This window comes from Lingula anatina, chromosome 7 (genome assembly GCF_051362555.1).
Source record: "Lingula anatina isolate TDL-2025a chromosome 7, LinAna3.0, whole genome shotgun sequence".
Classification (NCBI taxonomy): Eukaryota; Metazoa; Brachiopoda; class Lingulata; order Lingulida; family Lingulidae; genus Lingula; species Lingula anatina.
Genome location: NC_141773.1, coordinates 23,857,864 through 23,873,529, shown reverse-complemented (window position 1 = coordinate 23,873,529; position 15,666 = coordinate 23,857,864). Strand labels below are relative to the sequence as shown.

At 37.3% G+C, this 15,666-nt stretch overlaps 2 protein-coding genes across 3 annotated transcripts; one reads left to right on the top strand and one right to left on the bottom strand.

The window, feature by feature from the left end:
- Window positions 1-719: 719 nt before the first annotated feature.
- Window positions 720-6,433, bottom strand: LOC106179850 (T-complex protein 1 subunit epsilon-like). 2 transcript variants are annotated; one of them, XM_013563635.3, is made up of 11 exons: window positions 6,260-6,433; window positions 5,433-5,658; window positions 4,975-5,173; window positions 4,458-4,650; window positions 4,049-4,198; window positions 3,730-3,849; window positions 3,375-3,560; window positions 2,894-3,031; window positions 2,379-2,559; window positions 1,877-1,995; window positions 720-1,339 (listed from the first exon to the last, which is right to left on the bottom strand). In XM_013563635.3, the coding sequence occupies exons 1-11, from the start codon at window positions 6,359-6,361 to the stop codon at window positions 1,331-1,333; spliced, it is 1,623 nt and encodes a 540-aa protein (XP_013419089.1). In that variant the 5' UTR covers window positions 6,362-6,433; the 3' UTR covers window positions 720-1,330. The 2 variants fall into 2 exon arrangements, with proteins under 2 accessions (XP_013419089.1, XP_086873465.1); XM_087017339.1 differs by lacking the exon at window positions 720-1,339 and having other exon boundaries at window positions 1,850-1,995.
- Window positions 6,434-6,617: 184 nt separating this feature from the next.
- On the top strand, window positions 6,618-9,055 carry LOC106150797 (sperm microtubule inner protein 11-like). Its single transcript, XM_013523788.2, has 3 exons — window positions 6,618-6,862; window positions 7,425-7,560; window positions 7,982-9,055. The coding sequence occupies exons 1-3, from the start codon at window positions 6,622-6,624 to the stop codon at window positions 8,028-8,030; spliced, it is 426 nt and encodes a 141-aa protein (XP_013379242.1). The 5' UTR covers window positions 6,618-6,621; the 3' UTR covers window positions 8,031-9,055.
- Window positions 9,056-15,666: the final 6,611 nt, after the last annotated feature.

Genomic DNA, 15,666 nt, shown 5'->3' with positions numbered 1-15,666 from the left:
CCTGATAAAGTGTACTAGTTGTCAGGTTTTGGATTACATAAAGGAAAGAATTAAGTTTTGTTTCTTGAGGTAGGCCGCAGGCAGGCGTGCCGCCTTGTCAGTGGTTTTAGATGACGCCTGTATCTGCAGTGGTTTCATTTCCTACACGTTTCGTTCTGAGCTCAACATAAAATATAACAAAACCGCGAGTCAAGGACACTCGTCTGAACATCACTGGTCTAAGACTGCGGACAGTGAAAGTATTTTCTTCTGGAAGTGCCAGATTCACACTGAAACGTAGTAAACGTTTAAAAAGCATAGTAGCATAGAGAGCATATAAATTAACTAAAGTCGCGTTAAGTGCTAAGTAATCTTATAAATTTGGGCAAAACTAGAAGTGGACGCACGCCGTGTCCACTGACACTAGCGAAAGAGTGAATATAATAAGATATATTTTATCTTGAATTCTAAAAAGCATAGTTATCCCTTTCGTAAATGCTGCGTAAGTTTTCAACTACCCCAACAGCCTCGTTTCTACAGGGAAGAAAAATCTCGCCTCTTTTCCCTGCACAATTGCTACAGGTTGGGCCGACAAAGGGCGTGACAAGCAACCACATTTTGTGTCAGATTTTCCCGTAAATGAAACAATTTTAAATACAGCGGTATTTATTGAAGGCGACAAGTTTGTAATTCCACAATTCTCTTATTGATAACTAAAATGCAACAAGACAACAAAAAAATTCAAAATTTTCTCGTGTATTTTTATTGTCTTTAACAAAGCACACAATCATGTACCACACAACGTACATGTAAAAATACAAGTTCGTAAAAAAAGATTAATTGGCAAAAAAAAAATCACAATATAAATTCCACACGATTGATCCCGCACTGTTCATGCATGTGACTCCAACAACTGCGATACCAAACATCCAGTTTATAAAAACTTGGTAGCAGATTAATAAGTGATTTCCACCTGCAGCAAAACAACTTGATCTACCTTCCAAACCACGGAAGACGATTTCTTATACCAATGATCCATCTGAGGACGCCAATACATTTAAACAGCGTTCCTTTTTAGTATTCTACAATCTCTGTGGATACTCCTCAACTTTAACACAGGAAGTCTTTCTCTACTCTGTTGTCTCCAGCCACTATGCCAAGGCCATTCTCTGACAGATACCGCCACAGTTGTTCAATCTCGGTACTGACTTTGAAATATTATTATTGATGCAGAACCTTGTTCATGAGATAGCAATCTTGATAGTTTGCACTGTAGTCTCTGTTACCCGTGCTCTCAATAGTATACGTGACCAAGGTCCAACAACTTCAGAGTATTCCTGGGATTACTGAACTAGAACATCTGGAAAGAAAACGTGTCAAATGAAGTTAAGGTGTTTAATAAACCCCATGTAAAACTGAGGTCAACAGTGACTGGAGGATTTGAATGAATTCTCTATTAAAACATACTGTGAAACATACTCAACCATGCTACTCTGCAGTATATATAATATGCATAAAATTTAACTGAAGAAACAGTAATATGGGATTTTGTCATCTTTCATCCTTTTTTCTTTGATATACAGATGGTGGTTATATCTATAAGACTGAAATGCTTTATTTCCAATTCAGAATAATGAAAACTAATACCCTTGGAAAAGGACCACTTCTAAACAAATTGGAGACGTAAAAATATATGTCAACCTTCAGGCTCAGGAAAAAAAATCTCAAATCACAAATATCAAGTGTATTTCCAAGTATGTAACTTGAACTAGTAAAGGCAAAAAAAGTACCACTGATCTCTCCAAGAAAATTTTTTTATTCCCTTTTTCCCACAAGTAAATCTCTCCAAGGGTCCTTTTAAAAAAAACCTCACAGATTTTCTGCGTCACAGACTTACATTTTCTGAACTAGATCTAATGTCGTCTATCTTGAGTATCATCTTGGTAAGCTGGACTGCCAACATGATCTGTGCACGCTTGGAACTCAGGGTCTCAATGACGTGTTGCTCTCGCATGTCTAAACAAGACAAACACCATTATTATTATTATTATTATTATTATTATTATTATTATTATTACAACTGCTACATACACTGAACATCTTCTGTGCACATACATGTTACCTGTTAGTACATACAGCCTCCATTACTAAGTGTCTATATTTAAGACAGGGAATAATATCAGTCAAAGAAGGTGAAAAAGCAACCTATATATGTAATTAATTGGGAGGGGGGAATTTACTCCCCTTCAATACTCGCTTTTCATTGTTCAGACCAAGAGAGGGGCTTCCATATAGGGCACAGTCTTATGTAATAGTCACACTATGAACTGACAATATCTCCAACAGTTTGAATACAGCTAAGTGTACCACACTAATTATAACAGGTCCATATCACTCACCATTAGATCCTTTATTCATACAGTCAATACCCAACCTGGGGTTCTTCTCCGTCACCTGCCTCGATTTGATCTCAGCTACCGTCTGTATGGGAGCCTGGCCGCTGTTCTCTGCCAGGGCTAGGGGAACAGAGTCTAGAGCATCTGCAAACGCTCTCATAGCATACTGTTCTAGAGTGGAGATCTGGAATAATACATATAATACTAATATCTTAAGCCTCATAGAAAAGTAGCATTAAGATCTGTTATTATATTCATTTTGTAGTGGGAGTACAAAGAATATTTCTAAAGCTCCAGAGATCTAGTCATCACATTACAACCCGCAGCTCCAAGACTAAGATCACACTTTTTCTAGTTGAAAATAACCCAGTAACACAATTTATTGGACTGAAATCTGACACCGAGTAAAATGTTCACAAAAGCTTCTTAATACACAAGTGCATATACAGATCCAATATGGATTTCTTACAATCCCTCACCTTGTCTGTCTCTTGACTGATACTATCCTGTTCACTTACCTTTTCTGCCTCTTGACTGACAGCTAGGGACATGGCAATCTCAGCGGCCCCGCCCCCATATACTATCCTGTGGTCTTTGACTAGGTTCCTGACTACACACAATGCATCGTGCAGACTACGCTTGGCTTCTTCTATTATCTGAAAAATGGACAAAAAAGTCCACATCATAACCTCACTAAGATCTTCACTTTCTTGTTGATAAATATTGGCAGCAACAACACTTAGAGACATGAAGTTAACAAATTGAACTGTTGATCATGCCCAGTACTTTTCATACCTATGGATACATGGGAGACATCTTTCATTTGGAAATAAATCTTAGCAGATACTAACTCAGAGTCAAATGGCTTAACCTTTTGCAAAGCAGAATAAGCTTCTTTTGAGTTGTCTCACTAACTACCCAAGTACAGTACACACTTTTTATCTCTAAGTCACTAAAAATTATCTTCATCAATCTACCAAATGTGAATCATACACCTACCATTCTATTTCCTGCTCTAATAAATATGGTAACAGCTCTAGAGTTGTGACATTCTTCTATAACTAACATTCTGTCTTTGGTTGTGCCAAAGGTGAGTTCCCGTACTATGCCAGCCTTGCCCAGCTTGTCTGCCGTCAGCTCTTGGAAACGAGGCACTATTCTACCGCCTGTTGCTATAGCAATAAGCTGAAATACACACAATTTAATAAAGTTCACTATAAAATTCATGTCAGACAAAATAAGGTAACAAGAAAACGTGTCATCAAAATTTCAAACCAGATTTAAACAAATTATCAAGTATTTTCCCTAACAGCATCTACATAGGGAGGAAACAAAGTGTCTCTTATATACCAACCTCTATCTCAGGTCCTCCTACCCACCGTACAGCAGGCAGTTGTCTCTGCAGTAATAAATGATTGGCCTCGTCATCAAATCCCCACTGACAGATGACAAGATTGGCCCCAGTGTCTTTAACCTGGATAAGAAATAGTAATTAGTGTTCGGCTCCAGTGTCTTTCAGCTGGATAATAAATAGCAATTAGTAATAGTAATAAATAGTAGTAATAGTAATAAGGGAGCCACAGAATTTTTCCATGGGATCGTGCTAACAGATCTTCACCTAAAATTCCTCATTTGTTATTTTTTTCCCTTTGGACAAAGAACAAGCCACTGACCTGTTTGACCATTTCATCAAACTTCTCTGTCTCATACACTCGCAGTTTTTTATAATCATCAACTGATGTCACATCCAACTTGTGTTTGGTCTTTGGCTTTGGAGGCTCAAATGGACAGGTCAAAATGGCTATCTTGGCGTCTTTGATTCTCTTTGAATGGAAAACAAAATGCATAAAATTATTAAATTGAAGATATTCATTAAAATGTCAGAGCAAGAAAGAAATTCGACTTTTATCTCCAATTGACAGTGCAATAATCTCTCTTTCTTAAGTCTGAGCTTTCTTCTGTCCTTTGATTCAAAGCCTTGATTTACATGTTTTATGAGAGAGAGAGAGAGAGAGGGAGGGAGGGAGAGAGAGAGAGAGGGAGGGAGGGAAGGGGGGTCTAAGGGGAGGGGAAGGGTGCTACCTTGGGCATCTGTGGGTGACTCATGTCCTTGTCAATGACCACCCCCTTGACCAGCATAGTGTCCTCCAGTTTGCCACCTACTTTACCCTCCATCTTAATCAGCTCAAAGTCCACATCCTTCCTTTCCAGGTCGGCCACGGAGAGCACTGCATCCACAGCGATCTCAGCAAACTGTCTGTGACAGCGGTTCACTCTGGAAGTATCATCTTATCATTATGATATGTACTTTTTATAGTTGCCAATATAACAATATGTACTTATTTTGTATAGATCTAAAATACTGACAACACTCCAAATATCTCTAAGGCTCCTTTCACAACAAGTTTTTGTTTGGACTTGAAGTATAGAGAACTGAGCTACAATTATGACCATGACTTTTTCCCTCTTTTACCAATAAAAAAGATTTTGACAGCCAAATATTCTGAACAGAAACAAGCAAAATATTAATTTAAATTCATCATGCTTGGTCAACTACATATGAAATCTTAAAAACACAACAACCAGGTCCCATTCTTACATCTTGGATCCCAGTGTAGTCATAGCTGTCTCTATCAGCCTCTCTCTGTGAGACTGGTCCAGTGGAAACTGATCACAAATTTTATCCAAGTGACCAATGGCGACCTGGGCAGCCATCTCGTAGCCGTCAGCTATTCTGATTGGATGGATTCCTCTGTCTAACAGCTGCTCAGCCTGCTCTAGAAGGGCACCTGCCATCACTGGAAGTACAGGTATATGATAGCCAGTGTGACATATAGCAGGATCTTTTGAAATGTTTAACATAATTTCAGCCTTCATTCATACTAAAACAAGGTATTGTGAAGAATCCATGCTACTCTCTATTTACCATTAAACCTCCTTTCCCATTCTATATAAATACTACTGATTTTCACTTCCTTAAACACTCATTTAATTCACACCACCAGTTTTGGAGCCAACTTATTTCAGTTTGCAAAGCATTGGTAAGTGACGACCTACCCACAACACCCGTGGTGCCGTCTCCTATCTCATCATCCTGGGACTTGGACAGCTGAACCATCAGCTTGGCGATCTGGTGGTCAACATCCATCATGCTGAGGATGGTTGCCCCATCATTAGAGATGGTCACTTCACCATCTGAACTGACCATCATCTTGTCCAGTCCCTTGGGCCCCAGGGAGGTCCGCAGTGTGCTGGCCACTGTCTTGGCTGCCATGATGTGAGACTGAGGTATAAGGAAAATATATTCACTGAGTTAACATATATAACAATAACATTGTGAGATAATAATCATGTAATACTGATTACGAATGGGGAAATCGCATCCAAGATTTCATGCTCTCAGGAATTAGAAATGGACTGTAAAGAAAAGAAAGGCAGTGCACTGAAAGCGGAGATGTTGAAGGAAACACTTCAGTGGTGGAGGGGGGGGGGCGGAATCTGCCACTACGTGGGTATTTCATGAGAGGCCAGCATGAAGATTAATGCATTAGCACACCTATTTATGTATGTATGTACTGTATGTGCTACCCCGTGAAAGATGTCGGCAGCTCACAAATATTCTGATTAACTCTGACTTCCTCAAGTTTGAAATTTGCCAAAGGCAGGCTGAGATTGAAAGCAACCCAGTGACACCGACACACTGACACTTACATTAACTGGGTAATTTTACAGATCTAGAAGCATCACAGTTGAAAAATTTACAAAAGATCGACATAGAAAATAATTTGCAGGGAGTAAGACATGCAAAAAAATAATAACTTACAAGGCTGAAGACCCTATGCCCCCCCTTCAGTTTACCACTGTGACTGTCATTATTATGGTACCTTGTGAGCTTCAATGCCATGAAGCCGTGATTTCTTGTCCTGATCTTTCAAAATCAGAAACGGTCTTCCAAATTCATCGAAGGCGAGAGACCCCATCGACATCTTGGCTTTTTAAACGTCACTGCTTGAGCCTCGATGATAAATAAATATATACGATTGTACAAGATTTCCAAGTGGTACACAAAACTTTCACGCTGCAGTAGTCCAAGATGGTTGACAAGTCTCGCGGCGAGAACGAGAACGAGATAGCAACAGAGAGTGCATAGCAACCTGCAAGCTCCACGCTACAGGGTACAGGGTTCCTCACAAAACCTGCAGCATTTTAACATCCCACCGTCTGTTTCTCCACCAAGAAAGCAACCATGGCATTCTTTGGTCTAACAGAGATGGGTTACCAGGATACTATAAGGGAAAAGGTGGTCAACCCCACGTTTAACCCGCAGTACGATCCTATGGACAAACTCCCTCCAATCGTAGACCGAGAAAAGCTTCCCCGACCCTCCATCATCCCAATTAACCAGGTGTCTGCATACGGCGCGGGACCCCAGGGATCGTACGTGGAATACACCAGGCAGAGGACGAAACATATCAGAAACCCTAAAGGTAATTTGTTTTCAATGAGGGCTAAGTGTAAAGCTAGCCTATATATATACCGTACCCAGTAGGGGCCTATACATGAATGTTATTGTTATTAGTTACAATGCATGGTGTCCTTTGACCTTCTGAAAATGACACAGTATTTCATGTTGTCCATAGACATGTTTCACAGAATGAATCTGGAAATATGTTCTTATTATTTGGATTATATCCGAATGAATGTACTAGTTCAAGTAGTTCATCTTAATTCACCTTACTAAAGGACAAATGCAAGGCAGAGATCAATGCATTATAACGAGTAACATTACATGCAGTGTTACCTAGATGTGGAGATAGTTGGCTAAGGGTATAGGTATACGTGTATGTGTTTTGTGCCCTGAATTTTAGAGATCACTAGAAACCAATGCCCGTTATAATACCATGTCAGTAGTAATACAAAATGTATGTTAGTATCCATGCAGTGCTATTCTCAGTCAAATATTGCAAATTTGGGATAATGGACGATATTGCTGTGTACAGGTAAAAACCCCAACAGTTTATTAATGTTACCTTATATTTCATATGACAGGTCCACTGGCTATATACAGAGATAAGACAATCACATCTCACGACTATGGCTGGTGGAATAAGGACGCTCCCCTGAAGCAGAAGGAGCCGTGGACACACGTGAAGAGACACGTGTTTGTAAACAGTGAAATGACAAGGTAGGGAATGTCTTGACTGCCTGTGCAGGTATTATCTGTAATTCTGGTCATAGTAGCTATCATTTAGCTGATAGCACGACTGTGTGAAAACGAGTTCATATTCTTGCAAAGAGAAAAGAAGTCAGTTTATTCAAGCATGCAAGTCATAAACAGGGTCATTTAAATAAAGACTGAAACATAGTTCACATGATTTTGAGTATATATATATATATATATATATATATATATATATATATATATATATATATATATATATATATATATATATATATATATATATATATATATATATTTCTTTTTTTTTTTTTTTAATCAGCATTGTCATTTTGCCTGATGACTAAAATGCTCATAATTACTCATACAAGAAGAAAAAATTCCACACAGAATTTGTATAAGGACATTTCTTATTTTTTTCTTTCAGATTTGTAAATGAAATGAGCCTTACCAACAGGGAGTTTTCACTCTTTTAAAAGGATTTGCAAAGCCTCTTATAAAGACATTTTATCTGATTTATGGAAGAAAATTTTGAAGCAAGAAGACTCAAGATCAGTACATTTTGATGGATTACAAAGCATTTGGGATTGAAAATATATTTGTTTGTGATTTAATTGAACAGAAAATTGGAAAGAAATTGGGAAGATGATGATAAAGAAAAGTCAGTGATATTTTTGTATACTGTGATTTTATACAATCTAATGACAGTGAAATGTTTATTTTAGGACTTTTATTCAGTGATCATTATTCGACAATCTGGAAACCAAAAACGACAATTGAGCAATAAGTGTGAAAAAAAACAATATCAACTATTTATAAAGACTTTCATGAGCTGAAATTCCAGTACCAATGGAATGATCTTGTCATGTATTGTACAATCAGATAATTTATCACCTCACATTGTAACTTTTGATATTGTGGTCAACTGCCAAATATCGTTATTTTAGTCACGTTTCTAACAAGCAATGTTTATTTCCTAAAATGAATGACACATTTTGAAAATGAATTGTTAACTTGTTTGAAGGTGGACATGTGTCTTATATTAGCGGGAGTTTCTATACCCTAGCTGTACTGATACTCGCAACTATTTAGGTTATTGTCATACTCTTGTTGTCGACACTTTCCCAACTTGACGTTTACGATTGCGCCATGGTTTTAAGCTGGATTTTTTTGTGTAAAAAGATGTCAGATTTATGAATTGGTCATACCTGGACAGTGAACTGTGGTTGTCGACTTTGAACAGTTTGTGAGTTGTTTAAAACTGTCGCGGTGAACTTCCACTTTCAGCGTAAACTTCTACGCATTCTGATGGGTGCTATTACCAATACACTTTGTACGTACTTTACAGAGATTGCAGTGAGTTAGGCGTGTTTTCTACTTTCGGTGTGTAAATAATATTGTTATATGTAAATGTGGAGGGTTTGATGGATAGATTATTCAAATAACAAGCAATAAATGTAATATAAAAAGAATAATAAATGCAAGTCAGTCTTTCAAAAAAGTGTATTTTGTTGTTGCAGAATTTAACAATACTGTCAGTAATGCGCATTATTATTATTATTATTATTTTACTTGACTTATTATGTTGGCATGTGTTATTCTCATTTTAATAACACGTTAATCAACAGATCTACACAGTTAGACAATTTCTGTTCCATGCACGAGATCAAGCACACCTAACACACTCGGGACTCTCCTTGATTAACCGGCACATCTAACACACTTGGAACATTCCCTGAATATGCTCTTTCCTGCTCTTTCCCTTAAGGCGTTCATCAAAATCGATTCCGGAAAACCATCCATACAAAACATTCATCCGTAATACTATTACTAATAGTCCTAGGCTCTATCTCGATACTAATGATTCCAAGGTAGAATAAAAGTACATATAAATGGAAAGGGGTGTGTAGGTGTAGTCCCTACAATAGACTTACCAGGAGCACTCTGGCGCCAGCCTTGACGCTGTGACCACGTTCTAATAAAAAGCCACCTTTAGATTGCGATAATTGATTAACACGGGCGTAACTCCGGGTTGTTGTTTTATCCTGAGCTATAGTCTAGATATCTCCTCAGGGCATTTTAATAAACCCTAGAGCAGGGTCTGTCGTACAATTTGTTTTAATCGATTTCAGGCTGACATAAAAACTATGACATCCTGGCATTTTAAGGCGAGAAACGAAAACGTACATAAAAAAACCCTGCAAAACGCAAAGATAACAATACTTTTTAATTAACTTTTTCAATCCACGATAAGTAGTGTGCTTATGTGCTTTTTCTTTTCTTCATGCTTAGGCCTATTCAAGAGGTGTCCTTCGATTATTTTCAGTACAGAAGACATGATTATATCTTTTCTTTCATGTGAGAACTTCCTATATTAGTCCTACATGAAATTTATAATATAAATGAGTTTTCCGACGCCATACGCGTGTTCTAGGCCGGGCGTCCTTTCATCATGCTTCATAAAGAACTTTTGTATCAATTTCTTTAGTTTTATTGATGGACATTTTTTTTTCAGCGTATTTCTGGACGTGCAATGTCTGTGGATATACTGTACAAAAGGACTGTGGCAATTACAGCGTTGAGTCTTCCTCATCTTATTAAAACGTGTACAGATACTGTATATTATATCATCCGGATGTGGTGTAATTCCCACAAACCTTTTAGTTTAATGCAGTTTGCTAGTAACTTTTAGTAATATTCCTCGCTGCATTATTCAGTGTTCTGGAATAGTGTATTTGTCGACTCTGTCCATTGACAACGTAATAAAGATAGACGGTGTAAATGCCAAATGGCTTGGTGTGATCGTATCAATCAATTTATGGCGTTTTGTAGAGTGCATTGTTAATACAAATATTGCAAGGCGGTCTCACACGGTCGAATTTCTATATAATTACGTATTTAATCAATCTCATAGTCACGAAAAAATAAGTTTCATCAGTTTAATACAAAAAAAGAATTTTTCTTCTTTTTTTAACTAAAGGAAGCATTTCGGCTATTGTTTATTGGACCTGGTACACCTTCATAAAAAGAAGTCCTGACATTTGAAATGTTCGTTCACTCCTGTCGTTAACCAAAAAGTTAATTTCAAACAAAATTCAGCATTTTACATATATGCCACTATACCTACTACAATTGAAGGACTGCCGCGTGAAATGGTGTTTGTATTAATTATACTCTTGAGTGGTAGCAAAAAAGTCAGACAGACCATCGACTTTTTGATAAAGTAAGGAAATGATTCTCCTTTGTGTTTTTTAACACTGATTTAACTGGGATCATTGCAGTAATTCACCTCTCCTTCCCTGCCGCCTCCATGTCGCGTATGTCATACTCAAGCCGGTGAAGTCATTATTCTTTACACGAACTCTCCGGTAAATGTAATTTTTCTCTACAGAATTTTTATCGAAGCTAACACCTGGCGGTGCAGCTAATTGATGACCTGTCGCAAAGTTTCAGATATACCATACCAGGAAATAATTATTTTTCTCTGAATACTAGTTCGCAGATCAAAGCCCCATTGAAGCAAAAGAATGAAAGGCACTAATCAGAAAAAGAAGACTTATTTAGAACGCATGAAGTGAAGCTTGACGTAACGATCAGAAAAGCCGATCGTTCGAGAAGATCCCGCACGTGAAAGGGTTAAGTTTTATTGCTTTAAGACTAACTGAAGAAGGCAGGATGTTGTTTTTTTTCTCCTACTGAGTGATCATGATCACCGTGAGGTTGAAGAATTATCAAATTTATTTTCATCATCATTTCCGAGAAAGATATCAGATGCTGAGATATGCATGTTCGTTCCTCTTTCTTTCGTAATAAAGTTTTCGATTTGTTTCTACAAGCCTTTAACGACATCGCAATCGATGACTAAATGCTAATATTGTTTCCATATTTTTTGTTTCAGTTTGGATTGTGAGACATTTTTTATTTGTTTGTTTGTTTGTTTGTTTGAACAGTCGCTATTTTGTACATAGAATTCTATGAATAAATCTAAAGTTGAATCATTTACTTTCGAACTCTTCCTTATCTTCGTAGATGTCTTAGATAATGAGGTACTCGTAGCTAAGACTTTGTGTTATTGCTTAATTTTTATCCTTCTTATTTCAGGTGTTCATTTCACAAGCAACAGCATCTGTATTCGGTAGCTATGCTTCATGATACAGACAAAAGGTTGTCATCAATGTACCAAGTTTCATTTTCCTGTTCGTTCACATTATTCCCTACGGACTTGACGCCTACAATGTTTTTTTTTTTTTTTTTTTTTTTTTTTTTTTTTTTTGTGGATACACCCGCTTTATGACAGCTATTATAACAACATTGTGCACTATTATTTGAGTGATAACAATTCCGTTAGTTCATGACAAGGAAATAAGTATGCCGTCAGCTATATGTATGTAGTCGACTATCTGTAGATCAGCTATAATTTACTGTATTCACTACGTCAGCGACTGCCTCTGTATAAAAAAATAAAGATATCAAGCTCTACTGGGCTCCAAACAGTAGATATTTACTATTCAGTTTGAAAATGCGGTCTGTTGAACTCGAAATAAAGTTCAGTTTACGCAAAGGCCAGTTTGCTGAAATAATGGCGAAATTGGGTTTTCCTAAAGCCCCCTTTACACTGGAAGGCGTCCTCTCTGCGTACACCCTAGTACGCCCCCGTTTGAAAGTAAAAAAATAATATCTTACGTGGCCGATCATTGAGCATTCTTTCTGCAAGCAAAGCGATGCTTGTGCCTCCTTTCGACGACCACAGCGATGCCTGTTTTATGGTCGCAGACAGGTCGCCGTCCAGTGTTAAGGGGGTTTAACCTAAAGTGAACTGCTGCGTTTCCGAGATATCAGTACACTTATAATGAACAAAATGCAAGAGCATCTTATCTTGGGTTTCTATAATTTAAAATAATAATTGGAGAGCTTGGGGACTTGCCATTTTAAACTCTTTGATTAAAACGAAATCATCCCCTGAAATGAGAACATTTCTATTAAAATACGGGTGAAATCTTTTTAAAAGGAAACTTCGAGAGCATTTCCAGCATTTTGCTTTTGTTTCGTCAACATGTTGCGCTAATAAAACCTACAAAAGATCTGAAAATTGAGGTGCCATGAACCTCTTTAGGCTATTACGTGTCGGAATTGGGAAAGGCTTTCAAGAGCATATTCACATAAAAACACACTGTTTTCTAAAAATGATCAATAAAAATGCGTTTGTATTAAATGTACGTGATCATCATGATTTGCAGTCCTATTTTTCTAAGTTAAAATCGATTGAATGCTTTGTATCATGTACTGCAATACCTGGTAATTTGCCAGCCAATGTAAACGATAACATTTTTATTTTCATCTCCGTAATTTGATGCCAAACGCTTTAAACAAAAGTAAACTTCAGTTATTGGCGTGTTTATATGCACGCAGACAGGTTTTTGCGTCTCTACCTTACATAAGAGCGTTTGTCACGACATCATCAAATGTGAAATTCCAGTTTGGTAGCTGTGTTATTTTACTTACAACTTAATACAAAGCAGCTTCGTGATGGAGAGCCACTGTCATATATCTGATAGCCTTTTCTTTGGAAAGTTTACTGAAAGACTTCGTATCGGCTAAATGTCGTTATTTTTCACATATCTAAAGGGACGGAAAGCGAGCTTATGTAAAACGTCATAAACTTAACACAGTGCCTAAATCATATTTCTTTCCGTCGGTTCCTTTTTTTTACGGTTTAGATAAATTCAGAACATTTTTCCTCGAAGCTGCATTTCTATTTGTTGTCCATAAAAGTATTGTGTAAAAAAATGCTCAATCATTTTTAAAATTGATATATCATTAGTTATTTGTGTTTGAAATTGTATAAAAAAAGACAAAATATCACATTTTCCCCGTCATGACTTAACTAAAAGACGCCAACCTACAGATAATTTGTGTTATTGATTTTCGGATCCAGGAGCATTCCACCCCTTTTCTCGCACACCCACACACACACACATGCACGCGAACATGCACACACAAACACACGCACACATATATATATATTGTACATAAATCAAAATGATTCGCCTAACACGGAGAAAACTCTCCATGTGCACGTCAAACGCAAGCTTTATGAGTTCAGGACCGCAGAATACTTCAAACAGCACCATTTTTTAGAGGTTGTCCTCCCCTTGAGGAAGTTTTAGGGTGGAGAACTGTCTAACAACCTTTTTGGTATTTTACGTCCTCCACTGCTGGAAAACTGTCTAACAACCTTTTTGATATTAAATACGTCCGCCACTGCTTCGTCTAAGGTCAAAAAGACGGATATAGCCCGGATTTATTTACTTTCACAACACTGAAGTACTTATCCTTATCTAGCTACAAAACAACACCGGAATTTTAACTTTGCAAAAACCCGTACTACCTTCCTGCTTTGATAAGTGATTTTATTGAAATCCTTAACACGCGCTGATCTCCCATTTCTTTACAAGGTGAACAGAGAGTAGCCTTAACAATTTCAATTTCAATTCAATTTCAATTTATTTCTGTACTGGTACATAGATTGTCATGACCTTGTACAATATGATATACAGATGACGATACAATACAGTTAGTGTATTACCATCTTTATATAATGAAGATAAGTACTAGTAAAATTACTCATAAAATATTCTATCTAAGCAATGAGATAAACCTTGGTGTGATTATAAATTTACCATAAACATACTATAAACATGTTACACAAAAAGAATATGTTTTTAAAGAACTTAAAACCACCGTTACATAGCTGTTTACATGGCTGTTTGATGACATTGATAATTACGATTAATGACAATTACATAAGACAAATAAGTAAATAAGTTACACAGATATAAATATTGTGCCATGTTCAGTCCCACTGCCGAGTCACTTCTCACAACAGTGGGACCATACACTGACATTTTAAGGGATATGCTAAGAGTTACCAAGCAGAGCAACCACTTCACTTCTTTTCTTAAATGATTTGATTATAAAGTTGGAGAGGGACACTAAAGTATCTTTGTTGGCACTGTTAAATACATGGCATAATTGACTGTCTGGTGGCCTTGAATCAGCTTTTAGGAATGAGGTTTTACTGAAAAAGGTGACTCGGTCTGTTTTGTACATTGGGCATTGGAATATAAAATGGTATTCATCCTCAATTACCCCTTGTGTGCACAGGCGACAGATTCTGTCGCACCTTTCAGTTTTTGGGCTGGTGTGCCGCCCAGTTTCGATGTGGAGTTTATGGTCACTAAGACGTAGTTTAGCAAGGGTTGATAAGGTGTCGTAATTTGTTATTTTATCAACATAAGTTGCCCTTTCACACTTTTGGTTAAGTATACGGAAAAGAGATAATTTACTGTTGGCTTGAAGTTTGCTATTGCATATTTGGGTGAAGTGGTCAGTTTGTCTTTGTTTGAAAATTGTGGTGAAGTGTTTTGGAGGTGACTGGCTAAGCCACACATCACCAAGGCCAAATGTGAAGAGGATTTTTCGGATACCCTCAGACCATGACATACAAGCTGGTCTGAGTGTGTGGACTGCGGGTGGGACATAGGGTGTCAGCAACTTGTAACTATTTATCTCTTGTATGTATGCTTGTTTCATTAGTGTAGCATCAGACATTTGAATAATTTTACACCATAGTTTGACAGATGCAAACTGTATTTTGGTATAGAGGGGAAGGCGGCCAAGTTCAGTGTATACACCATAGTTTGATACGTTTTGATGGAGGCCAAGGATTTGTTTGCAAAATTTTAAGTGCAACTTTTCTGTAGGGCAGTTATCCGTTGACACCGAGTAGCCCCATATCTCTGAGCAATATGTAAGGATTGGGGAAATGAGGGTATCAAATAATTTCTCTTTTAAGGATGTGTTAACATTACTCTGAAGTGGAAGAGACTTGGACAGACTGAAGAATGCCTTTGTAGCACGTTGTAGGAGATTATTTTTGGTTTCTGTAAAGCTTCCTGATCGATTTAGAAGGAGACCTAGATACATGTATTTGTTGACCTCTTGGATTGGTTTTCCATACAGAAAAAATTAACTACTGTTGTATTAATTTATCTTCCATCACAACAAGAGTCAAGATAAAAATAACCCTAGGGTCCCGTCTTTATTAGATCT